The following is a 26904-nucleotide window of genomic DNA, read 5'->3' as shown; positions in this document are numbered from 1 at the left end:
TTTCTGCCCTGGAGCTGCTCTGGGAAAGGTCTCATCAGTCAGTGTGTGTGTGTGTGTGTGGGTGTGTGTGTGTGTGGGTGTGTGTGTGTGTGTGTGTGTGTGTGTGTTTGTGTTTGTGTCCTTCAGCTGAGTTAATTTCAGTGTATGTCTGTCTCTTCCATTGAAATGAATAGAGAGGTATTATTTCCCACAGCAGCATTTCTGTCTCTTCATCCCTAGCTGAAACCAGGACACTGCTTCATGGCTGCAGGACAACTAGATATCACATCAAATTAATTGATTACTGATTGATGAGGTGCGAAATTAATATGAATATAAAACATTGAGGTTATCTGCAAATATTAGTGTAACGGTTTCTGCTTCGCACTTCTGGTATTTTTGTAGTATAATGAGCTGCTGTCCAAATGCACTTTGTTTGTCGTGAGGAGAGAGAGATTAACAGTGAACTGTGGTGAGTTTACTGTCTGTTGAAAAGATTAGGTGGAGAACGCTTCAGCCTGTAACTGCTGTAAATAGCTTTTCTGTGTGGTTTCCATTTAGCAACACTCCTAAGCTGATGCACACCAGACTAGAAATTTAATTAAAAGTTCCTCCGTGGGCCTCGGGAGTGGATTTAAGGAGGTTCATTTTCCAAGTTTTCACTGTCAGGGGAAACCAGCAAGAGGCTTTTCCTACTGTTGCTCTTAAATGTGAAATTACTGAGAGTTTTACCACAGAACAATTTGTCTGGCTGTGATGAAACTTAACAGAGATGAGAGAGTCTGAGAGGTCTTCTCCTCTGAGTGGAATTCATTTCAATTCAATTCAATTTTATTTATATAGCGCCAATTACAACTTAGCTTTACCGATCCCAGAGCCTCATTTCAGTCTGCACGTAATCCTTCTGTCAGTGATTGGTTGATTTTCCCTGTGTCTTCGTCAGACATTGACTACTCTAAATGCATTACTGTAAGTACTTTAAAGAGAAAAAGAAGGAACAAGTTAACACACTGCTCTTAACTCTACTGTTTTATTCCACATACTCGATATGCACATATAACTCAAAACTTTCATATACTCTATATATAACTCAACACCATCCCTGTGCTAACCCTGGGGGGATGACTTGCGAGGTCGTTGTTGTTATTAAGCAGAATGTGTTTATTTATGTGTGCTATTTGCTTCATGTGATAAGCTCTATGGTTGAATTGTGTCATTGTGTTTTTATTTGTTTATTTATGGCTATGCCGGCGTGATTTAAAGCATTGTTTCTCTTCCACACCTGACTGTAGCTCCCGTTTCAGTGTAACTGTAAATTAATCAATCTCAGATGAATGACTTCAGAGGGAGTGAGTTAATGGAAAACTGGCCATCTTAGTGTACCTAGGTAGATTGTTGGCTATTGATCTCAGGAAGAATTTGCCTGTATCAGATAAGCACAGAGGTCAGTGTCCCATTAGACCTGCTCTATTCTATGCGCTGAGCCCTTCCTGGGGGGCCCTGACTTTACCCTGCCTAAGGAGATTCCAATCATTGTTTCTCACGTGAAAGCTGCTCTTGAAAGGAGTCATGTTGTTTACCACGATACCTCAGTACACACGTGCTATGTACCTACTGTAACTGATAAACAGGCTCAGGTGGCCCCTTTGTGTGTGAGTGTGATGGTGTGTGTGAGTGTGATTGTGAGGGTGTGTGTGTGTGTGTGTGTGTGTGTGTGTGTGTGTGTGTGTGTGTATGTGTGTGTGTGTGTGTGAGTGTGATTGTGAGGATGTGTCTGTGTGTGTGTGTGTGTGTGTGTGTGTGTGTGTGTGCCTGTGTGTGTGTGCATGCGTGTATGCGCGTGAGTGTGTGTGTGTGTGTGTGTGTGTGTGTGTGTGTGTGTGTGTGTGTGTGTGTGTGTGTGTGTGTGTGTGTACGTACGTGTGAACACCTGGTATTTGATCTCTGCTGTCAGTCGCACGGGGAACCGCTGCCTCTTCAATTTTCTGCTTGAGGCACACAATAGCACCACAGCTTGACTGGAACAATAGGCGTGATTGGAGACATAGGACCCATACAGCCTCTGTGAGTCCCACACAGCTTCAAACACCCCCAGCACACAGAGCCACAGAGCACATGAGGGGTGAAATATGTCTGAGAAAACAAACCCTATAGATCCCACAACACACATCCCTATTAATTTTGTCCCTTTTGGCTTGCCCTCTTCTCATTCATAACTGACACTGACTCATAGCAGCAGGCAGGGTGAGTAAGATCCAGAGGAATTCTCTCTCTCCCCCCCCCCCCCTCCTCTCTCTACAGGAACAGTGTTTAGTGTTTGGGAGCTCAGCTCCTCAATGGCATGATTCAGACGCTCAGGAATTCCACCGTAGACTCACCTGAGAGAGAGAGAGAGAGAGAGAGAGAGAGAGAGATGTGAAATGATATAGGCATACGATCAGCTAATATTTATAAAGTCCTATGATTTACTTAAACATATTTAATTCAAATCGTAAAAATCTGTCGCGTTTTGAGTAGGGTGTGTAACTGAGCGATTTCTCATAACAAACAGAATTCCATCATCAACTTCAACCGTCGCATTGTTTGCGGTGTGTGGTTGCCTTGAAAGAGAGTCTAGACTGTCGCCAAGCTTGGAACAGGTCCACCCCGGATCTGTCAGAACCACACCAGAACCACACTAGAACCGCGCCGGAACCACACTAGAACCGCGCCGGAACCACACTAGAACCGTGCCGCATACGTGTCTTAGTCTTATCCGAGCCATATCCAAACCTGGCTGCTGACTTGACTAGGATCCAGATGTGCTGTTGCCGTGGACAGTCTCCCCTCTCCCTTCAGGCGACAGGCAAATTGAAGGTTCACTGCTGCAAGTCCCTCCCAGGTCTTTGATGCAGGGCTCTAAGGTTAGGGCTCTGAACAGAGCAGAACAGAGAGGCCGATGGCCTTTCAATCCCTCAGGCAGGCACACTCACTGTTCAGAAATGTTTCCAGACCAGTAAGGTGAAGAGTACATCTGCCACACGCCCTTCTCCCTACTCCCGTCCCTACTCTGCTCTCCCTGTCCCAGCCTTAGGCTTCCCTGGGATTAGTGCCGGTGTACAGGCTAGGATTTAGGATGATGTTATTGGCTTGTTGTTGATGTTGTTGAGGAATTCTGCAATTTACTGATGATTGATGATATTTAAATTGTTCTCAGGTATTTAGTGCAAGTGAACAACAGGCCATGATTTGAGATGACTGGGATGATATTATTGGGATATGATTGGTGATAAATCATGATATTTCACAGTTGCAAAAAGTGTAAAATATTTATAAATAATATATTTTTGATTATCTTTCTATTGAAAGTGGTCAGGCCCATCCCCTAATCCCAAAGTCATGCGTAACAGCACATGTCCACCACCACTTAATGGGATTGGACATGATTTAATGACCTTCTCTCTCCCAGAATTCATAGTGGGGGTAAAAGAAACACTGAAACATTCCAGGTTGAGGAGGTATGAAAGGGTTCAGGCTGAGTTTCATCAACAGGTCTCACCTCCTCATACCCTCAGTGGTAAACAACAGAGACCAAGGGGAGCTCTACTACTCTGAGGAGGGGGGGGGGGGGGTGCACTGGGGAGTGGAGGGGGGCGGAGGTGTTGGGTGGTGCTTGGAAAATCGCCTTGAGGAGTCAGAGCAGTTGGAGTTGGAGCTCGTTTGCATTCTTGCGTTATCCGCACGGCCCGGCGAGGCGTCGGAATGGACAGAGCCTGGGCCCCCGTCAGCCGGGCTGATAAAGAAGCCTCTGGGAAAGTCTCCTTTTGGACCCGCGTCCATCTCACAGCTACGGAGATGTGTGTGTGTGTGTGTGTGTGTGTGTGTTTGTGTGTGTGTGTGTGTGTGTGTGTGTAGGCCTCTGGGAAAGTCTCCTTCGGACCCGCATCCATCGCACGGCCACGGAGATGTGTGTGTGTCTGTGTGTATGTGTGTGTGTAGGCCTCTGGGAAAGTCTCCCTCGGACCTGCGTCCATCTCACAGAGATGTGTGTGTGTTCGTTTGTGTGTTAGTGTATTAAAGTCTCCTTCGGCCCACGTCAGCCAAGCAGTGACTGTGTGTGTGGGCCTCTGGGAAGTCTCCTTCGACCCCACGTCCATCTCAAAACCAAGGAGTGTGTGTGTGTGTGTGTGTGTGTGTGGAGGGATTATGGTGTCTTTTGTTAGGTCTAGAGGAGGGTGATGGGATGGCGGTGTGGTGTGTGTGTGCGTGTGCGTGTGTATATTTGTTTTGTCACTGTGTGTTTTACGGTGTCTTTGTGTGGGTGTGTGTGTGTTTTTATGTGTTTGTCCAGGCCTTGTATGTCTATGTGTCTATTTGTTCTTTTGTCTGTGCGTGCGTGTGTGTTTGTGTGTGTGTGTGTGTGTGTATATGTGTATGTGTGTGCGTGCGTGCGTGCGTGCTTGCGTGCGTGCGTGTGTGTGTGTGTGTGCATGCGTGTTTGCATGTGTATATGTGTGTGTGTGTGTGTGTGTGTGTGTGTGCGCGTGTAAAGGCAGTAACTGGCAGTAGCTGTGGTTCACACGTCATCAGTTGAGGCGTCTGTATCCTGTCAGAGTTTGTCAACTCGACTGCCCCTGAGAATCACTGACCACGGCTGGTCAATGGTCACTCCCTGTCAAGCCTGTGGTCCCTTCCACTGGGGTCTAACCACCACAGCTAGAACAGACCAGTGGATCCCGATCATATCATTGCCAGATCAGTGGAAGAGCCTCCTTGAAACGTCACTCACAGTCACAACTCTTACATTGGGGTTGAACCAGTGCAGAGTACAGTTGGTTGAGCGGATCAGACAAGTATGGATCCATCAGAACCAGGTGACTTCCTGTCCAGGGCTGTCCCACAGTCAGCTTCCATCCTGGCCTGAATCACTGTTGAGCAGATCAGATCAGTCTGCCTATGGGCGTGCTCCTTTATCTGCTCTCCCTGATCACTGAGGAATGACGTTTATTTTCCTTCATCTCTGTGGGTTTTATGATATCGTAATCTAACCCATGTGTTTAGTCTGTGATTAGTTGTGTATTTCACGAGTCCCGTAGCACACAGGCTTGTCCTGCTGACACTCCATTATTGACAGAGGAATGGATGCCAGAACTACAGTGAGCAGACGAGTGTGTTATTTCCATTGTCAATATTATGACAGAAAGCATTCTTGGGTGTTTGTGTCCTATCACTCTCCTACAATAACATCCTAATGTTAAGCAGACTTTGTAGTCACTGATACACAATCCAGAGAAGCTTTGGTTTTCGGGGTTGTATGTTTCTTTAAAGGGTCTTACGTAAGACCTACGAAAGCTATAGAATATCTTAATGAAGGCCCTCCATTGCGTTCACGCTCTATGAAAACAGCCGTTATTCTCGGGGTCCCTCTTGAGCTGTGGCATTCTATTACACCATCGGCAACATGTTTATTTCCTTACTGAAATGTGATTCCAAAAGAGGACTTTCATTGTTATCGGAGAAAAGGTTGTTTCTGTGCTGCTCCATTACCTAATGGCAGGGGGTCAGGCCTGCCATTGGCTGCCTGATTAATACTTGTATAAAACATGACTCATGCTGACAGTGTGTTTTGCCTAATAGCACTTGGCCTCTTGTCCCCGACTGACCGGCCGGCCCACCCAGAGAGCTCGTCTCGCATTCTCCTCCACACCACGCCGTGCCACGCCGCACCACGGCCGTAAAAATAGCAGACCTGTCCCGACCTGCTTGCGACCCCTCTGACTGCTGTCTGCTGTCCAGCTGAATGGACAAGACCCGGGGGTGTTTGGCCTTTGGTCTGAGGCCCTCATGACCTGTTCAAGGGTTTAACTCAAATAAACCAGCTCTCCTTTAAGGTCCTAGACACACATTTCTATAACAGGGGGTGGCTAGCCATATTTATACATTCTGTGCATTTCTCAATTTTTTCTCTCCTTTGTTTAGGTGTGTAGTACATGGCACACTCGCTGGACTGAAACAAAAGTAGGGCTTACAAAATATGAGTTTGAGAAAAGGTGGTGGTTCTGAACATTATTATTGGAAGAATTGCTCCACATTAAGATTCCCCTAATTAACATTGACTACATGCAACAGGTAACATTGATAAGTAAATGTTAAAGTACTATTATCCAATAAACGGAATAATATTGATTAATGTGTATGAGTGTGTGTGTGTGTGTGTGTGTGTGTGTGTGTGTGTGTGTGTGTGTGTGTGTGTGTGTGTGTGTGTGTGTGTGTATTGTGTTGGGGGGTGGGTGATGCCGTGCTCTTGTGTGGAAGCTGAGGTGTGTGGTGGGGGTTCAGTGTGGGAATTTATGCCTGTCTTCTTTTCCACTGGACATCCATCCCATCTCACCTCTCTAGCCAGACCACTTAAATCCCTCTCTGTCACACACACAAGCACAAACACACACACACACACACACACACACACACACACACACACACACAAACACACACTTAAAGCCCTCTCTGTCACACTCAAGTGCGGGCCGATGAGCTAGAGGTAGACTAAGCCATCAGCCATCATCAGCTTATCTGATTCTCACTTCTCACAAACAAAAACAGATATTCGTTAAAGCACATTTATAGTCATAAAATACACACACACACACAAACAATTTTAAAATCTAGTTATCCAGCCAGCCAACTTGCTATCTTACCAGTCAACACTTATAGCCAACAGCACACACTTGCATTATGACACATCTAACAGAACTAATGAACACACACACATTTACACTTTCCAACCCAGTTGTGGTTCTGATCTGAGATCTGTGTTGGGGTGGAGCCCCCTGAGGACAGTCTTCTCGGCAGGACGGGGGAATTCCTCTCTGTGTGAGTAATTCCTCTATGGGCTTTTGCTTCCCTTCCTACATATTTTATTGTTTGGACGCAGGGCCTGACAGACTTGGCCTATGAAAGCTTAGCTTATTGGAAACATAAGTGCAATGCGTAGCCTTAGGAGACAACTACAACCTGTTAACTGGGTGAGGCTTGTAAAGGTAATGTTCTGGAAAATTGTGTGTGTGTGTGTGTGTGTGTGTGTGTGTGTGTGTGTGTGTGTGTGTGTGTGTGTGTGTGTGTGTGTGAGAGAGTGTGATTGTGTGTGTGTGTGTGTCTGTGGGTGTGTGTGTCTGTGGGTGTGTGTGTGTTGTTGATGATGAAGAGATGTGATGAGTCAGGTCAGTACATGACCTAATGTTTGGTCTTGTGGCTGGAACAGCAGCAACAGTGTGCTGAGTTAGTGGTTATCTGTGGGGTTGTGAAAAAGCGGTGATATCACTGTGCTTAACGCCATGGCTGAGATTACAATGTTTGTCTGAGCTGCACACTGAGCTTGACGTCAGTGTATAATTAGTGTCAACCTGGACTTACGAGCTGAAGACTAATTCAGTTTGGCAGCCTTGCCAGTTTTCACACCGAGATGAGCTGTGCTGTGCTAATGCCTCTCGGATTGTTGCTGACTCACATACACCAGGGCCACATCAGGGCCACATCAGGCCCATATCCGAGCCAGCGTCAACTACCATCTGGCCTGCTTGCAGAGCAGATATGTTAATGAACCCAATCCTGAGGTTCCTTTCTTGCAAGATGGTTGTCTCTGTTGTCTTCATTATTTCCCCTTGAGGAGATCTGAGAGTGATTGGCAGATGGATCTTCGGCGTTTGGAAAACAGTCCCTCCTGTGTAATGTTTGTAATGAAAGAAATCTGGTTTGAATCAAAAGATATTGAAGCTGCCGCACAGATGGAGCATAGCACACAAGCATCCAGAATGGGACAGCATCCAAGGAATGTGTACATACTGAGTGTGGAATAATGTGGAGTTAAAAAACACACACACACACACACACATTCTCTCCTGGAGAGGGTCAGTCAGGCAGTGGGAGTGCTAAAATCTTTAATTTGTTGCAAACTTTAGTTCAGGGTTACCAAAAGCATGCAAGGTTTTTCACTCTTTATGTCTGTTAGTGCACATTGAAAGTGTTTCTCCACCAGCCTTCTCTGCTTTCATGAAGAGAGCTCAGGTTAAAGAGAGTCCCTTCTTTACTACCACATGCAAAGACTTACTAGCCTCAAGATCATTCAATGACCAGCAGCAGAATCGCAGTAAGTGGGTGATCTGCAGGATCTAGTGCTGACGAACCTCAATGAAGCGGGAGGCCCCAGCAGTGTGGCCAGTGTGTGTGTGTGTGTGAGTGTGAGAGAGAGCTCTTGGAAAGTTATATCAGCAGTCATCCATCTTCTTTTTTCTCTGGATGCATCATCAGCCGCATATAAGTAATGGTTGAGTGGAGAGGCCGACACCGCCAGGCTCTGCCTGCCTGCGGCGAGATAGCCGAACCCTGCCTCCATCTCCTGCTGCTGTGGCTGCTGTGGTGGTGGTGCCACAGGCTTGTTCAATCCAATTCAGTTCAATTCAATTTGCAATGCCACAGGCTTGTGTGTGTGGAGGAGGTGCTGCACCAGTAAGCAGAAGAAATTAATTTCTGAGCGATGGCAGCATGACCTGCTTTTGGCTTTGTTTGGGTGGTTAACACACACACACGTGCACTTGCACATGGGCACACAAACACACACAGACACACACACACACACACACACACAACCACCCTCCACCCCCCCACGCACACACACACACAAAAACAAAAACACACACAAATGCATAGACACACACACATACACACACACAGACACACACACACACACACACACACAAACACACACACACACACACACACACTCACACATACACACACACACACATACACACACACTCACACATACACACACACACACACACACACACACACACACATTTACACCTCTGCTGGATCAGGCTCCTGGGCATGTTGACTGTTGAGCAGGGCTCACATTCCAGTGTTCCATGGTCGCTGGAGAGAGGGCCGTTTGATCCGGCCAGGCAGGGAGCCTCATTTCTGGGCTGTTAATTGAAAAGCAGAGGGGGTCCTGGATGCGAGGTGCATTCTCTGCAACGATTTAGCCCCCAAAAATGCCCCTCTGTCAGCACCTCTGTGCCCTCTGCGACCAGTGGCACTGGAAGTTTATGAAATGAAAATGAGGGGCGTTCAGCAGTGCCCTCGGAACTGGGTCAGGAAGAAAAATACGACTCCCTGGTATTGAGTGATTTCACATCAAACCCTCTACTGAATTGCACCATGGTGGCGGTGCCATAGAATCCCTTTCCCAGTGTAATGTGCTAAGCTGCATGTAAGGAACTCATGAAGAGTAACTGAGTCTCTGTACTGGGTGTTTATTTGCAGAGCTTCCATCCTCTCAGTTCGCTTATCTCCTAGCCTGGTGTGATGTTTAACAGTGTCCATTAGACTCGTGCTCATATCAGCGGCAGCCTTAGCAGGGCCCAGGCCTGATAAGACCAATTACAGGATTATCAGTTCTGTGCTACCGCAGGGAGACACGCGGGCAGAGCCAGTCCTCACTAAGAGTCTCTCAGAGGGGGTCCTTCACAGAGCAGAGGGCTCTCCAGGTCTCTGTAGACTCCAGAGCAGAACCAGAAACAGCCAGGTCCAACCCAGTCCCAGGTGTCATCTGGTTGGCCTTATCGAGTCAGACAGAATCGGTGTGGATGTTGTTGTGCTTCACTAAAGCATTATGGGAACGTATAGCCTCAGACTCCCTGAGCTCCAGGAACGTATAGCAGTGCTGTGTGGTATCTGGTGGAAGGTTATCCGTCCAAGAAAAACACACGAGGCCCGTTGTGTTCTATAGGTGGGAACGACTGAGTAGAGGGCTGATCAGTCATCTAACCGTGACCAGAGGAAGCGAATAGGAAGCTTTGAGATTCAATTTGTCAGGGTTCAAATCACTCTCACGGTCATAAACGACTTTTTTTTAGTTATTACAATGGGTAATGGTGGGACTGTGATTGTAAGCAAGGGGTTCTACAGCGAGTCATTTTGGAATGGAAGCGTTTTTCTGTTTTCCGTTTTCCTGCATTACGTTTTCCTGCAAACAGGAAATGCATTCCCTCGCCGTTTCAGTGTGTTCCAGGAGACACTACATGGACGCAGCACACAGACATTCTTTCCACATGTGGCCCGCAAGGCTCTGATCTCATTAGGAAAGACACATGCCTATCGCCTTGGTCATTGTTTTGAGTTTCACAGCAAAATTATCTGGGAAGAGTCGCCGTGCTAGAATAAGCTGGAACTGTAGAAGTTTCGTTTTGACGTAGGCTTTGATGTTGGCTTCTTTCTTTGACCTGTGATTTATTTATAACACATTCTGTTCACCCATCCACTCCTGCCTCTATAGTGAAGTGAATAGATAGTTTCTGTTAGGAAGTGACTGCTAATGTCTGTACAATAGGGCACATATATCTACTGCACGGGTCACTGTAACACACTGCAGGCTACGGTCAAATCAGCTCATGAGGGGATGAGGAAATATAGCCATTGTTTCCAGTTAGGAAGACACCAGGGGACCAAAGTCCCAGTTTCATGATCTCACGAGACTGAAATACTATCATTGTTTTCGCAGAGACCCTATCCAATCGAAAACATGGTTATCACAATAGGTTTCTTTCTCTTTTTTTTCCCAGAAGAAAAATATGGGTGCGCCTGAATCTAGTAGTTGTTATTCGTGTAGAGGATAGAAAACAATGAGTTTGATTTCTGTGAAAGAGCTGGAAACTGCCTCAGTGGAGACAAATAGCCAGAGATAGTCGTACCATTGTAGCCATGGCCATGGCTCTGACGTTATGTGAGGAATTGTAAGCAACGCAATATTTTCTTTTCACTGTGTGTGACATGTCCTGTTTTGGATTGTCTTATGATTTAAAATCTTAGCCATTTTTCTCAAGTTGATCTATTTCCTGTCCAATCAGACAGAGGGATCTGTAACTGTAAGTCACTTCCTGTGCATCAGCTTTGTCACGGTTTCCGCCAATCAAAACGCACTTCCTGTTAATCAGCTGATTTCCCTAAGAGTGTTCAGAGTTTAACCGACCACACAAATCACTGAACCTTTTAGAGTACAAACTAATGAAAAGACTGATTAAACAGAAATGGAACAAAAACAGAATATTTGGCAAGATTTTTATTTAGCATGTCTGAAAAACATTTCCTCTCCATTGAAGTCAGGAGGCACACAGCTTTTGCTTAGGCTTCAAAGCTCCTCTTTAATCTCACTTTTGAATTAGCACAATATCAGATTAAAACAGCAGGTAGTCCCCTGTTGTTGGAGCCAAAGCGAATAGGCTTTCATAATGTTGAATTTAAGGAGGACTTACAGTACATTAATATAACTTGTGAGAGGACAAAATCTTGTTATTATTAGTGGGGGTTTTTTCAGGTCATTTTCATTCTTTAAATTAATACAGAATTTAGTTTAATATACACGACAGATAAAATAGACCAGTGAAGATTGACAGGCGAAACGCATGAGCTTGCCAGTAGTGGGAAAGGGGAGATGTCACATATGACTGCACCATAAAATAGCATTAACTGCACCAGGAGATCAAAGGCTGACAGTTCACAGAGGGACACAGTGAAGGGGTGCGTGCCCTGCTAGCTCTGTGGGCCATCGCTACTGAAGAATGCTGTTTTGAATCAGATAAGCCCTCTAAGTTTCTGCACCGCCATTGACAGCAGGTACATCTCCACATCCGCTTTGGATAAAAGGACGGAATATTGCAGAGCGGGAAAAAACATTCAGGGAAGACCAGGGGCGGAGGCATCAAACTCACCCTGCCACCCCTCTTTCGCAAGAGAGCATTTTTGGAATGCCTGAGCATTTACTGTCATTAAAAATATTTCACTCCACATTCTTGCAAGAGGAGGGAATATAGTGTAACAGCAACCAGCGCAGTTATACAGCAAAGGTATTTTAATGTCTGTGGTCTGGATATGTTACTTGAGAGGGAATACATGTTTTTCATAATTATTCACTAAGGTATAAGAAATGTTTTCTGGCATGACACTCATTCCCTCTGATATACAACACTCCATAACTAGCAAAACAGTCTGGTATTTCAGTGACAAAGTGTAAAACAGTCTGATATTCCACAGTAACAAAGAGTAAAACAGCCTTTTTTAATGCCTGTGTTTTTCTGTCTTTTTTTTCTCAGGAAAAGGTGATGTGATGTTAGAAGGTGAAGTTGTGCTCACCAAAATGAAGGTCCTCAACAACTTTGACAAACGGCTAAACCTGGAGGACTCTGTTTCCACCCTCTCCTTGTCTGTCTCGGAGCAGGAGGTACCTGAGCAAGCAAAAGCTGCTGAAGTGAGCTCTGTAAAGAGCGCCCCTGCTGGACAGGAGTCCAAAGAAGACTACCTGTCCGCCATTTTCTCAGACCCACAGCTCCCCAGATTGTACAAATTTGAGTCAGAGGACTCTGGTGTGGAGTTGCCCAGTGGGGCAAACTCACCCTCCACCCCGACAGGATCTGAGCAGAGCTTTGTGGTGCACAGCCGGGAGAACTCTCCCCTCCCCTCCCAGGACCCCCTTCTGCTGCTGGAGGCTGAGTGTGCAGAGATGGAGATGAGTGAGATGGAGCAGCTGGAGGAGACAGTGATAGCTGACGTGCTGGAGACAGACCTCACTGAGGTGGATGGCATTGCGGAGGGAGAGGACACTGAATGTCAGTTAGAGGAGGAGAGGTCAGATTCAGACCTGGAGAGGCCCGATGACGGGTCCTTGCGGAACCCCTCCGAGGACTTTGAGAGTGAGTCAGGGCAGCTGGTGGAAGAGAGGGTCACTGTACCAGGAAGCACTGGGGCAGTGGAGGAGGACACAAGGCCAAGGACTGAGAGCTCAGATCAAGCCTGCGACGACATGGTGACGGGGGCAGTGTTTCAGGGGGCATCCCTCAGGAAGAGCACAACCAGTGATAGTTTGGACGAGTACATGGAGGAGTGCTGCAGGCTGAGTGAGGTAAGGCGTCCAATTGCTTGTTTCTTTGAAGAGAAATGCATTTTGCACTACACTCTAAAAGGACTGAAACATAATTTCATGGACCACGCATTTCTCCTTAAATGTGTCTCTTATGTATGCATTTCTCAGTTGCTTATGTCATTTGTATCTGGGTTTTTTTCTGTTGCGAGAAATGCAAGCAATTTTAAAGTGAGAAAGTAGGTTTCTTTATTGACTGGAAACCCTCACAGAAAGTGCAGTAAGCATAATGGAATGTTCACCCAGTCTTGCACTCACTGTTCTTAGCAACATGTTGGTAAAAGAGTAATTTAACTCATTCATAAAGATTAGGAAACAGGCTCGTACAGGCACGCACGCACACACACACACACACACACACACACACACACACACACACACACACACACACACACACACACACACACACACACACACACGCACACACACAGCTCTTCTCCTTCATGATAAAAGTGTTCCTTTGAGGCTTACTCTGTTTCCATGCGGGTTACAAAAAGCCCTCTCTTCTTCTTCTTCTTCTTTTTCACCGTAAGCCCTAATGAAAACAGCCGCCTCACGGCCCCCCTGAGCACCTGACAGCTGGCCCCGCTGCCAAACCATAATAGCCTGATAAGTACGCCACCACATCTCTCTCCCTGCTGCTGCTGCTGCTGCTGCTGCTGCTTGGCTGTCCTCGCGAAATGAACATAGCCACTTCAGTGGTAATGGATACGGCCTCAGATACACTGGCATTTGACAGTCTCTGGTCCGACTCGTCTCGCTGCTGAGATAGTAATCAAAGAGAGGATCAGGACAAATAGTGAGGTCATGCCGTACTGTCCGAGGTGTGCTTTTTTAGTCCGGCTCAAGTGTAGAGCTGTTGAAGCAGTACCCCTCTATCTTCACATCACCACCTGGTGAATAAGGGATATTCAATACCAGACCTTAACATTGGAGACAAATGTTAATACTGTTTAAGACTTTTACATTGTCTTATTACAAATGCCTGGATTAGTCCGTCTGTTCTTGCAAATTGCTGAAAAGAAACATTACAACCTAAGGTAAGAGTAAACATTTAGGAAGAAATGGAAGCATATGTAATTATGTCCACACATCCTCTGACTGTGTAATAACCCCTCAGAAAGAACATATTAAGGCTCCAGTTTGCTCAGCTAAAACTACACTCCATTAACAGCCTGGATCCAGTGGATCCAGCATGGGTCCTGGACCACAACTGGGTTGGGTCTGTTCCAAAGTCATCAGAGGCTAACATCTAAAATTAGCTCTAATTGGAAAAAAATGTCAAACCATGTTATTACACAAACACCTGATATACACGCACACACACACACACACACACACACACACACACACACACACACACACACACACACACACACACACACACACACATATATATATATGTATGTATGTAGTATATATATCATGGTTAGGGAATGGTTTGCACTTAAAGGGAGATGGCAATATGGTTTCTTTTGAGGTATATGTCTGTGAGAATGATAAGTGTGTCTCAGTGTGAAGGATAAATGGATGTCTGGTATGTGGTTTGACTGCAGCAGAGGAGTGTGTGTGTGTGTGTGTGTGTGTTGTGTGCATGCATAGTTTTCAATCTGACTGTATCTGTTGGAGTCTGTGTGTGTGCTGCAAAATATCTTTTTCATGTGGCAGCATGTCTTGCAGCACCTATTCATCATCACAGGTAGTGTGTATGTGTGTGTGTGTGTGTGTGTGTGTGTGTGTGTGTGTGTGTGTGTGTGTGTGAACTCTTCTGTGTGGATTGGTGTGTGTGCATGTCTTTGTGTGTACTATTATGGGAGTTTGTGTGTGTGTGAACCTGTGTGTATTTACACCTGCTCAGGTATTTATGTAAGTGTGTGTGTGTGTGTGTGTGTGTGTGGGCATGTGGATGTGAGTAGGACAGGGCAGGACAGGACAGATCATAAGCACTGTAGCCTCTCCTATCTAAGGTACAGTGCTCTCTCTCTCTCTCTCTCTCTCTCTCTCTCTCTTTCTTGTCCAAAGGGACCAGTGCCCTACCTACCTGATCTCATCACACAGGTGTCAAATACCCTGAATGGCATTCATCCTTAGCCTGATAAAGGTCCTTTGATAGTGGAGGGCACCTCTGGGGCCCAGGGCCTGGATGGGGATGGGGGCGGCTGAGGGGGTGGGTATGGGTTGGGGGGCCCTCCTGCTTTACGGGCTGGGCGGTAAACTTCAGCCTCATCATCACTTATCACCAGGGCTAATAAGCTAGGCTAATTCACCTTGCTGAGTACATGGGGGACAGTGGCCAGAGGAAAGGGATGCTGGGAAAGGCTATCTCTCTCTCTCTCTCTCTCTCTCTCTCTCTCTCTCTCCCTCTCTCTCTCTCTCTCTCTCTCTCTTACTCTGTGTGTCTCTCCCCCCTTTTTTCAATCAGTCTACTTTTCTCACTCTTTGTCTCTACATCTGCTTCAAACATTGGGACTTCAAAGGCTCTCTCCATCTTTCATGGTAACTCATGGTCCCCCTTTCTCTCTCTCTGTTAAGCTTCTTTTTTCAAGTTTTATATGAGAGAAAATAAAATAAAAATCATCGCTGTGGAGTTTCTTCACCTGTGGTGAAGCAATTATAACATACTATAAATGTTTATGACAGTGTTGTGTGTGTTCCCGTGTGTGTGTTGAGGGGTGGTATTCTTGGAATTTGAATGTTTATGACGAGTTAAAGGAATAGTGGTTTGTGTGTCATTTTTGTGTTTGTGTTTGTGTGGGTGTTTGTTAGTCTGTGTGTATGTGTCTGTGGCGGTCTGCTTGTATGTGTTTTTCTTGTTAAACTCCTCAGAGGTCATAGCCCACCTGACAAACCATGGAGATTAATGAATGTTGTTTTAATTCCTAGTGGAGTTGTGAGAGGGCTGGGTGCAATTCACTGATATAGCAACAAGGAATCAGATACCAGAATCACTTGACAGAAGACTTTATTTTTAACAATACAACAGCGTATGCATATGTGGGTAGCATGCACCATGATTGCAAACCCTTATATAAACACACACATGCGGGCACACACAGGCACTTGCACTTACACTCACACATACACACACACACACACACACACACACACACACACACACACGTTTGAGTTTATGTCTGTGTGTGTGTGTGTGTGTGTGTGTGTGTGTGTGTGTGTGTGTGTGTGTGTGTGTGTGTGTGTGTAGGGGAAATGTTTGAGTAGAGGGGCATTCCGAACATTTATTTCGCTCATTTGACGAAGGCAGGTTTATACCCCATCAACACCCACACATCCCTCCTCCACACACACACATACACACACACACACACACACACTCCCCTGACATCTCACCTCCTGCTCCCCCGCATCATGTGCTCTGGGAGCGAGTGTGTAACCCCTAAACGTGTCATGCTCAGGTCAGATGTCACTGGGGAGCTTACCCCCCTCCAAACTGTGGAATTAAGGGGAGATAATTTACAGGGAAACCCACAGAACTGTGTGTCTGTGTGTATTTATAGGCTATAGGTTGATGTGTTACAGAGGATAATCCATCAGGAGAATTTCAAATCACACGAGCTATGGCCAGAGCCATAAAACTAAACACCTTGTGTGTGTGTGTGTGTGTGTGTGTGTGTGTGTGTGTGCTTGGGGAGCTCTCTCTGAAGTTTCTAAAGACAAAATCAGTTCTTTAAAAATGCAACAGGCCTGACACAGAGTAAAATGAACTGGCATTAAGATGTTGTGCAATAGGGAAAATATCTTCGAACAGAAAAGTGTTTGTCAAGACAAATCTACAAAAATACAGTTACAGGAACAGTAGATCCTGTAAGTGTTCTAGAATGGACATAGACCCTAGAAAACAAAAAGATGCAGCCCTGGATGCATCATCCCATTTGATTTCACTGGGATATTTGCACATCTGTGCACATCTGCGCTCTCGTTACTCGCTGATACTGTCATGGCAAAGATAGTCCTGATGCCTTGAAACAGAACTGTGGAAACTGGGCGGAGCTCGGCTCAGAGTTTTCCACTTCAATTTAGAGCAGATTTGGAATGCCCCATCACATGTGGTGAAGTCTTTGTGATGTCATAAAGACAATAATAAAGCGTGTTGCTATGATACAAACCGAGATGTTGATGATTGTCTCCATCAGTATGAAACTGGAAGGCCTGATTAGAACCTTCAGTAAATACTCAAAAAGCTTATTGTAAACAGAATTGCTCTATTACTGGTTACTCTCATATCGGGGTACTTGCAGCAACAGAAACTTGAACAATAATAACAATAATAATTATAGTAGTAGTAGTGTTGGTAATGGTAGTAGTACAGCACTGAAGTGAAGATTTTCTTGAAGACACCCCCCCTCCCCCCATTCTTTCATTAGTGTGTGAGAGTAGAGGAAACAGGCAGGAAGGGAGGGGGCTTTCCTTCCCTCCTTATGCCCCCCACCCCCACCTTCCCCTCTCACCGCTCACAAGGGATAAGGAGAGGGGTGGGTGATAAGATCATCCTGGGTGTGTGTGGATGTGCGTGTGTGGATGTTCTCATGCGAGCCACGGTTTGTTGCTGTAAGGCAACTATTACTGGAATACTATCCTGTTCCTCCTTACCTTCTCTTGGTTCTGTTTGTTTGTGTGTGTGTTGGGATGTATGTCAGAATGGTGATGTATATGTATGTATGTATATGTGTGTATCCATCACCCTTTTCGAGTGTCCACCTTATCTTTATAACCAGCTATAGGAAGAAGCAACAGGAAAGACCTGTCAATAGCACTTCACCTGATAGAGGCCCCCCTAATAACAACCTCACCTGATAAGACCCCCTCCCCCCCAACAGACCACTGGGGGAATATATCCTACTAACCTGAAGCATGGGTTTCAGACAGGGTTTGCTGGTCGAGACTATGGGGGTATTCCAAGGACATTGTTTGGTAACAAACATGGATAAGTTAAGTCGGAGTAAGTGGCAAACCTCCTAATAGAAGAGCCCTTTGTCTCCATTATCCTAGCAAAACAAAGCCACAGGGCTAAGTGGAGGTTTACCACTTATTCAGTGAACTTACTCAGGTTTGTCACTAAACCACATAATTGGAATACCCCCCAGTTTCAGTTCCTGAAGGTCAAAAGGGTAGATATGCACTCTGCACAGCTATATAGACTACATCACCCCTCTGCACAGCTATATAGACTACACCACTCAGCACAGCTATATAGACTACACCACCCCTCAGCACAGCTATATAGACTACACCCCTCAGCACAGCTATATAGACTACAGCACTCAGCAGTACTATATAGACTACAGCACCACTCAGCAGTACTATATAGACTACACCACCACTCAGCACAGCTATATAGACTACACCACTCAGCACAGCTATATAGACTACACCACTCAGCACAGCTATATAGACTACAGAACCACTCAGCACAGCTATATAGACTACAGCACTCAGCAGTACTATATAGACTACACCACCAAACATGATGACTCCTCTCAAGTTGTCTGAGTACACCTGAGGAAGAGGCTCCGCCCCACACAGTAAACTGGGTCACCACACATGGCCAGCAGAGATGAGTGTGTGTTTGTGTGTGTGTGTGTGTGTGTGTGTGTGTGTGTGTGTGTGTGTGTGTGTGTGTGTGTGTGTGTGTGTGTGTGCGTGTAAGACGATCAGAGCCTGCCAAGCCATGACAAGGGTGGAAAGAGAGGAATGTGAAATGTGTTCAAGGTCATATCCAAGGTCATACTGTGTTTGTGTGTGTGTGTGTGAGTGCTGGCTCTCCACCAGAGGAAGTGGCTGGTGTGAGTGCATGTAAACCTGCTGTGGTGGTACTGGCTGTTATGACTTTGCCCTCCATTGTTTTACTGCTGCGTCGGTTCCCGTGTTTCCATTCAAAAAGCAACCGATCTCAGGCTACGTTCGGACGTGAGGGGTACGGAAATGCGAGGGGCCTGGGGGCAAGAGGGGGCTGAGAGGGCTGGACGCAGTCAAAAGCCCCGAGACCTGAGCTCACTTCCCCTCTTTGTTGCCACTCCGTGTGGAATGTCGTGGACTGTATAAATATTTGGCCAAAATATCCTTTCTGCATTTTTTTCTTCCGTTCTCTGCGCACATCTGGGATTTTTTTACGATGGCGGTTAGGAGGCTGAAAAAAAAGATGGATGAAAAAGATGGGTTATGGGTAAAAACAAGCAAACAAACCACGTCATCCAGTTCTCTAAGCTCCATGCTGAATTACAACCAGACACACATAGCTGTCAATTATATTTACTCTTGTTCACCCCACAATCCTTTACTCTTTGTAAACAAAAGGATCACTCAATTCAACTGCCATAATCCATTAAGAACATCTGCAAACAGCCAAATTGCTATTTGAATATAAGATGAGACAGTCAATCCTCAGTTTAGCTTCAGGAAGTCCTATGGGAGTTTGGTGAGTTATGTAAAATCCATTTAATTGAGCTAGGAGTTGTGTAGCTGTTCAAACGCACAGAGCCCTTCACGGTTAAACGCGTTGGGGCCTGGAGTAGATGCTGCTCCACTGTTACATAAGAATTCCCAGACGGATTATGTGTCTGTGTAAAATATGTGTGAGAATAATACACAACTCTGCAAGGCTCCCGTTAGCACAAGAGGCCAGTGGATGGTTAGAAGATGGAGGGACAGTACTCTTTACAACACAGGAAAACAGGTGGGGTTTGGTTGGAATGCTGGGAACACCTGTACAGCTTGTGTGTGTGGGTGTGCGTGTGTGTGGGTGTGTGTGTGTGTGTGTTTTTCGAGCTGTAAACGTCCCTCCACCACGTAAAAATTCCTCAGCCTCGCAGTAAAAATGTCCTTCTTGTATTTAAACACTGACTGTTTGTTACACCCAACACACCTTCAGTGACATCATCTCTACTTGACCCAGAGATCTGTTACAGAAGCGCTTTCTCTCAGGTCTGGGAAAGGACCACCTCATGACAATGAGAGGGGTCTTATGTAACTCTGCCTTAAACTGTGACCCCATGAGCGCCCCTGCAGAGAAAACAGAACATTTCTTCATTTGTCAGAGCTTTTCTTCAAAGCAGTGTTTTTCACCCAAAGGTGAGGTGCTTTTATCCACAGAAGCTCCATGCAAAGCCTCTGGAGACTTGGCCTTATTTCTCCACTAGCTATGCGCTTCTACACAGCGCTTCACTGTGAGGGGGTGACTTCACTGGTAAAGCGCTGCCTGGCTGGACTGGTTTCTCTTTTTTCCCCTTCTTCTTGTTTTCCTACTGGCCATTCGCTCGCCGACAAAGGGACACAATTGTCCCCATTCATGTTTGAATGAGGAGCGAGAGCCTCAAGTGCCCACTACAGCAGCGCCCCGCAGCTTGTGTAATCTTCCTTATTGTTCAGGCAGGGGAAAGGCGTGGGGGGTGGGGGGTTTGGGGTTGTCATTTCCCACTCCAGCCAGAGTTATGGCACTCTGGCGCTCCTGCTACTAAATGCTTTTCCCACAGTAAAATCGGACTTTCAAGCACTGATGGTTATGTCTCTGATGATCTGATTTTCAGTCAGTGGTGGGTTGTGAGATTCTGGCCATTGTGGAGACTGCCCACAGTGTTTTAAAGATACAGTCTCCAATCCTGGTGAAAGGTTGTTGACATTTGAGCTCAACAGTCAATCAAATTACACCCCTCCCTTCCATGCCCCTGCAGCAACCTTTTGATTATTAACTTTTGGGATTGTTTATGGCTTGGTCCAGGCCACAATGTTTGTTTCCCATTCACAGAACCAGGACTGGGTACACACTGTAAACACTGGACACACTGAATGGATGGCTAGAAGAAAATGAAGGGCAATTAGCTGAATTTGACAAAAAGTGTATTGGGTTCGAATCGCGGACTACACCATTAGTATTACTTAATAATTAACCACTTGCACTTAGCTTTTTGCGACATGCCTAAACTGGGTATACTGGTTGAGTTTGAGCCTGTGTCCTCAGGGTCTGTGTGTTCTCATGCACACACAACTAAGTCCTTTTTCTAATATCCCAGCAGTCTGTGCATCCTGCTATTCCTAATGAATCGAGTGCCAGAATAGAATACATTTCTGATACAATGGAGGTTAAGGTTGGGTGTATTCTGACAGTGACACTGATGAAAGCCTCGTCTCTGTGCCCCCCAGCAGGTGAAGCAGGCGCAGGCTAACCCTCTGGGCTCTGGGCTGGGCTACCTGGAGCACATCTGCCAGCTGATAGAGAAGATCGGCCAGCTGCAGGAGCACAATCTCAAGCTCCAGAAACAGATCTGTGGCCTGCAGAAGGACGGACGCGTCATCAAAACAAAAGAGGTAAGAAGATGGAGAAGACCATGGGTTTAGTTCTCAGGGGTCTCTGACACACACACACACACACACACACACACACACACACACACACACACACACACACACACACACACACACACACACACACACACACACATGCTGATAGGATTAGTTATTTCGGACACAGATCTGCAGCCTACAGAGAGATGGGCATGAATATGTGAGAGAGCAGGACTAAGGTGATCATCTTGATAATCAGAAAAGTTAGAAAGTCTGTTTTTACCTCTTAGCGATGCAGCAAGTGACTTTTCTCTGCCTCAAATCTAAGGTGTACAATTCAAAAGGTCTAAAATAGGGTGACATTATTTTGGCTATAGTATATGGTACCAAAGGACATGTAAAATAATTGTGCGGTAAGGGTCGGTCACAGAATCATTATTATTGTCACTCAAGGATATACCCATATAGTATACCATGCTCCTCCTACAGACATTAACTTTGTGATATCCACCTCCCACCGTCACAAATCACCCCCAGCATACACTTCCCCTGTTATTTCTGTTTAACCCATGGTAAGGTCAAACTCTCTTTCGCATCCACACTCACCTCCAATAAGGTCACACTCTCTCTCGCCTCCACGCTCACCTCCAGTGTTCAGGACATGAATCTTACTCTGCGTCACCTCACACCCCCTCGCCAGCCCTCCCTGAGCGCATACCACACACACACACCACTTGACATTCACATTGAGCACCCATTAATCACACGCTAGTCTGTCAGAGAACGTTCATCACTGCATTAATCCAGCGATCCATTTCCACTCAGCTTTCACCTTAAGGGGAGCTTTGAATCTTACTTTGCCTCGTCTCACTGAAGGTTATTGGGAGAGCCAAATACATTATGCTGTCATAAATCTTAGTCTGCATTCCTATCTTGCCATACATAATGTAAGTCTGGGGCATAAGTCATGAATGGAAATGGATTTACTGTCTAGAGGTCTTTAAAGGTTAGTGTTTGTGTTGATAGGAATAATGAAGATGAACATGACAAAAATCTATTTTCTAGCTGATTGATTTTAGCACGGAGTACCTCTTACTTGGGAAGCTGTCTGGAACTGGTAGAGTAATTATTTGACGATTGTGATAATGACATTGACGATTGTGATACTGACATTGAAATTGACGATTATGGTAATGGTTAATGACACTGTGCAAGTCCTAGCCATTACACTTTTAGGTATTTCAATCTCCCCTGTCTCAGCACCCTGCCACATAAGAGAAGATTGCTGAATTGATGAACTGTTTTGAATAAGGACTCGGCCAAAACCAATCTGTTCCAAGCGCAGCTATAGTACTTCCAGAATGAAAAGGCCTATTGTAGAGGACTGTGCCAGGCATCCCTTAAAGCTCTCATATGTGGATACACTTGAGTGTGCTGGGCTGAGCTTTGGGTTTAACGGGCTTCAGTCCTTTGCTCAGTGGAAATCCCTGCATGCTGAGACTGTGGTTTGGCAGCACTGCACTCACAGGAACACGACACACAGTGGGTCAGTGGGACACAGAAGATCAGAGCTGTGGCATTCTGGGAAAGGTCAGTCATCCCAGTGGGGTGACATGATGTTAGCAGTGGCAATGTGTTTCCATGTAAACATAAAGACAGGCATTGGGTTCAGGGTTCAGAGGTTAAAGTTTAAGATGTGGTCAGTCAGTAAAGAGGACGATCTTCTAAACATGTTAGCTAGAAAACCCTCACCACACAAACATACAACAAAACAAAAAGAGATAGACAGCAACAAACTTACATAAACAAACCCCCCCACCCCCCCTACACACAGTCACAGACAGCTCTGAAACCACCCACATCCTCACACACACCCAAACACACCCATCCCGGCATGCTCGTGGTGGAATGTGTTTGTTTGTGTTTGTCTGAAGTGGATTCTTCCTGACACCTGTTTGTGCAGACCAGGACACACATTAGCCTTAACCGGACAGGCCACCTCACAGCATTGCTGACTGAGAGTTCTGTGGTTCTCCTGGTGTAAAAGCAGCCATAGCAGAAAGGGATTTTAAAGTGAGCGTCCACCATTCTAATCCAATAAACTTTTTGCCAAATTCAGCGGTCCTCTTGCTCACCTCCCTCCCTCTGGCTGTCCATTCTGTGTGTGTGCTCAGGAAAACATTTTGTGTTCAAACACACCCCTGGCTGTGTAAATGGGAAACAAACATAGTGGTTCGGACCAAGCCATAAACAATTCATAAACAGCCAATCCACACGTTGGTTCAGGAGCGCATAAGGGTGGGGTATAATTTCATTGGCTGTTGAACTCAAATATCAACAACCTTTCACCAGAATCGCGGACTGCAGCTTTGACATGTTTAGTAAATGTGATAACAGTACAGTTTCTGGTACAGGCCCTAAGGTCCTTTGGGAAGACATTTGACCCCTATAAATGTCAAGAGAGATCCTGGGCAGGAGCAGAGTGCAGAGAGGAGCCTAGATTCAGAGAGTGGGAAAGAGGCAGAAAACACCTGCACCTATTATCAACTATTAGGAAAAAAGACCTCTGTGATTTATCTAGTAAGACTTGTAAGTAGACTTGGGGGGGGGGGGGGGGGACTGGTTCGCTGGTCTGCGGAAGATTTACTTGGCAGACAGTTAACATTGACATGAGGCTTTCGTGCTTACTGAGCCAAGCCCAAACAATCAAGATTTGCTCTACAGACAGAGAATATTGACACTTGGACTGTAGTAACCATCTATTAGCACGAGTCTTTCGTTCCTACTGTGCCAAGCCCAGACAATAAAGACCAGCATGAGTTTGGCGTTATGTACAAGTGCAATTTGCATGAACAGGTTGAAAGTAAAGGCTATTACAGTAAGTGCCCAGTAAAGGGTCCGGATTCTGTGGAGCAAAGAATGTGTGACTTATAAAACCTCAGGCAGTGCTCTCTCTCTTTCTCTATCTCTCTCTCTCTCTCTCTCTCTCTTTCTTTTTCTCTCTCTCTCTCACACACACACACACACACACTGAGGGCTCACATTCTTTGCACCACAGAATAAGAGTGTGTGTGTGTAAGTGTGAGAGAGAGAGTGTGTGTGTGTGTGTGTGTGTGTGTATGTGTATGTGTGTGTGTATGTGTGTGTGTGTGTGTGTGTGTGTGTGTGTGTGTGTGTGTGTGTGTGTGTGCGTGTGTGTGTGTGTGTGTGTGTGCGTGCGCGTGTGTGTGTGTGTGTGTGTCACAGGGGATTTTTGGGACACAGGAGTGTCAGTGGCCTGTGGTCTTTTCAGACACACTGGCCCTAAAGCGGCCCTGTCAGCTGAGGCCCAATGGACGGAAAGGCTAAAGGCTTTCTGTGCCACACTCGCTGAACACAGCAGGACTCCACACTTCAAAGGCTTAAGTCTTCAAAGACAGGAGTGAAAAAGAGGAAGGCAGAAAGAGAGGGTGGGAGAAGGAGAGGGAGAAAGAGAAAGAGGGAGAAGAGAGGGAGAAGAATGTCCAAACATGTTCAGTCGAATGTAGCTCTCGTTTCTTTGGTTTTCATGAGATTTGAAGATGTTTACTAAGCTCTTTTAAAGCAGCCCATGTATGAGGCCCATGGGCCCAGCCTTCATAGAATCCTTCATAGAATTCTCCAAACCTGATGAAATCCTGGCACAGAAATCCTTTCAGCAGCACAACATTTATTGTTTTCATTTGTGTCCTTGTAACATTATTCTTTGGGGGTGTCATCGTAACAAAACAGTCATGACCTCAGCATGTAGCTCATCAAATCTTCATAAACTCGTGCATCACACAGAGTTTTAAGTGAGTGAGCAGATGCCAGAACCATGGACTGAGGGTTGGACACTGGTCTGCCTAATCACCCTGCGGTTCGGTCTTCCCACTCAAACATTACTGTCCTGGAAAAGACACACACAGTTTCATTTTCGTTTGAGATTTAAGGAGATTCAAAATAGGGATTTCCGACAAACTGGCATTTGAGATCTGATGGAAGTTCTAGAAAGATAAAAATGTTTTGTCAGTAGTTAGGAGGTGCTTGCCACCTTTGTGACTTTGACATGACCTGTCTCCTCCTGTCACACTTTGCTTAATGGCTGGACCCAAATGCACAATATTTAGACGAGATTTGAATCAAAACAAGGATTCTTTACTTACAATGAGGGACTCCTGAAGTGCAGGATACAAAGGCTAGCATAACAACGTGAACCCACAATCATTGACAAATAATGAACTGAACAGATCCAAGGGTTTTAATACACAGGACTAAACAAGAAACCAAGACACAGGACACACCAGGAAATAACAAGAGGGGCGTTAACAGAGGCACAAGGGACAACGAAAGCACATGGCAGACAGGAAGTAAACACACATGACCACTACCAAAATAAAAGACCAACATAGGAAAACAAAGAGAGTCCAGAACTTGACACCCCCTGTGGCTGTGTTCAGTAAGCGGAGAGATCTTGTTTGCGTGGTCTTGAAACCTTTCAGAAGCACACACAATCCTGCAGCCACCACTGCGGCCACCTCGGCTGGACTTCTGAGGACCTCAATCCCATGCACTGTTTGCTAATCTCGCGTGACTAATCATCTACCCCACTAATCCAGTCCAAGGCATATGGATGAAGGCACAGAACATATAAACAGCGTAGCAAACAGCTATTGGGCCTGTTGCAGATTATGAGCTCAGGCTAACGTGTAGTTTGACTTAAATCCACTGTAAGATATATATCTACCGCCGTCTCATATATATTTGCTAAAGTGGTACTGTAGGACCAATAACAAGTATTTTATTTTGTAATGGAGCTTGTGGTATCTGTGAGGTCCTTTTGAACTGCATGTGTAATGTGCTCTGGGTGCTAACAGCAGAAGGGTCAGTGGGTGGCCTCGGGTCTGTTTGATGGTGGAACAGGACCCCATCCTCTGTTAGAAAACACACACAGATGTGCAGGTCTTTGTGTGTGTGTTTAGACCAGAAGGACCACACTGACACAGAGGATAAATACAGTCTCACTACCTCCATGTGTGTGTGTTTGCATGTGTGTATCTGTGTCTGTGCGTTTATTTGCATGTGTGTCTGAGTGTTGTGCTTGGAGTAATTATAGTGTGTCATCCTCAGTGGAGAACATTCCGAGATTCCGATCAGTTTCCCAAATAAGGGAAAGCAGCCCATTACAGGCATCACGCAGACCTATCCATCAGACCAGCGTCATGGCCTCTCCACACACACACACACACACACACACACACACACACACACACACACACACACACACACACACACACACACACACGGCCATTATATAACTGGTTTAAAGAGAGAGGGGGTCCTAACGGATGGCTGAACGCTGGACTCAGGCAGAAAATTGAGGTTTTGGCCCATGAAAACCTTCACAGGTGCGTGGTGGAGAGTGGGGGAAAGGTGAACAGCCAAAGTAAACAACAGTCACGGGAAGGGGAAATGAGCTCATGCTAGATGTGATGGGTTGGGTTTCAGCAGAGCCGGAGCAGGTGGTTGCGTTGTGTGAGAGGGCATGCGGGCCAATCTCACATGATGGAAATAAAATCTTAGCGTGTGCAAGAAGAAACAGTATCAGATTCACAAAACAATGAAGGAAAGGAAACACACACACACCACACACACACACACACAACACACACACACACACACAC

The 26904-nt window shown here is 45.8% G+C and overlaps 1 protein-coding gene across 2 annotated transcripts in view; it reads left to right on the top strand.

The window, feature by feature from the left end:
• Positions 1-26904, top strand: part of si:ch211-250c4.3 (uncharacterized protein LOC100535981 homolog) — a 35616-nt gene that overhangs the window by 595 nt on the left and 8117 nt on the right. Inside the window, exons 2-3 of one of the 2 annotated variants that reach the window (XM_031579035.2) lie at positions 12105-12910; positions 21086-21247. In XM_031579035.2, the coding sequence (XP_031434895.1) occupies positions 12105-12910; positions 21086-21247 (968 nt within the window). Of the gene's footprint in view, positions 1-12104; positions 12911-21082; positions 21248-26904 lie in introns of both variants that reach the window. The other variant, XM_012816957.3, reaches the window with a different exon arrangement.

Source organism: Clupea harengus, chromosome 13 (genome assembly GCF_900700415.2).
Source record: "Clupea harengus chromosome 13, Ch_v2.0.2, whole genome shotgun sequence".
Classification (NCBI taxonomy): Eukaryota; Metazoa; Chordata; class Actinopteri; order Clupeiformes; family Clupeidae; genus Clupea; species Clupea harengus.
Note: the sequence above shows the minus strand (reverse complement) of the source record. Positions and strands in the feature narration are given on the sequence as shown.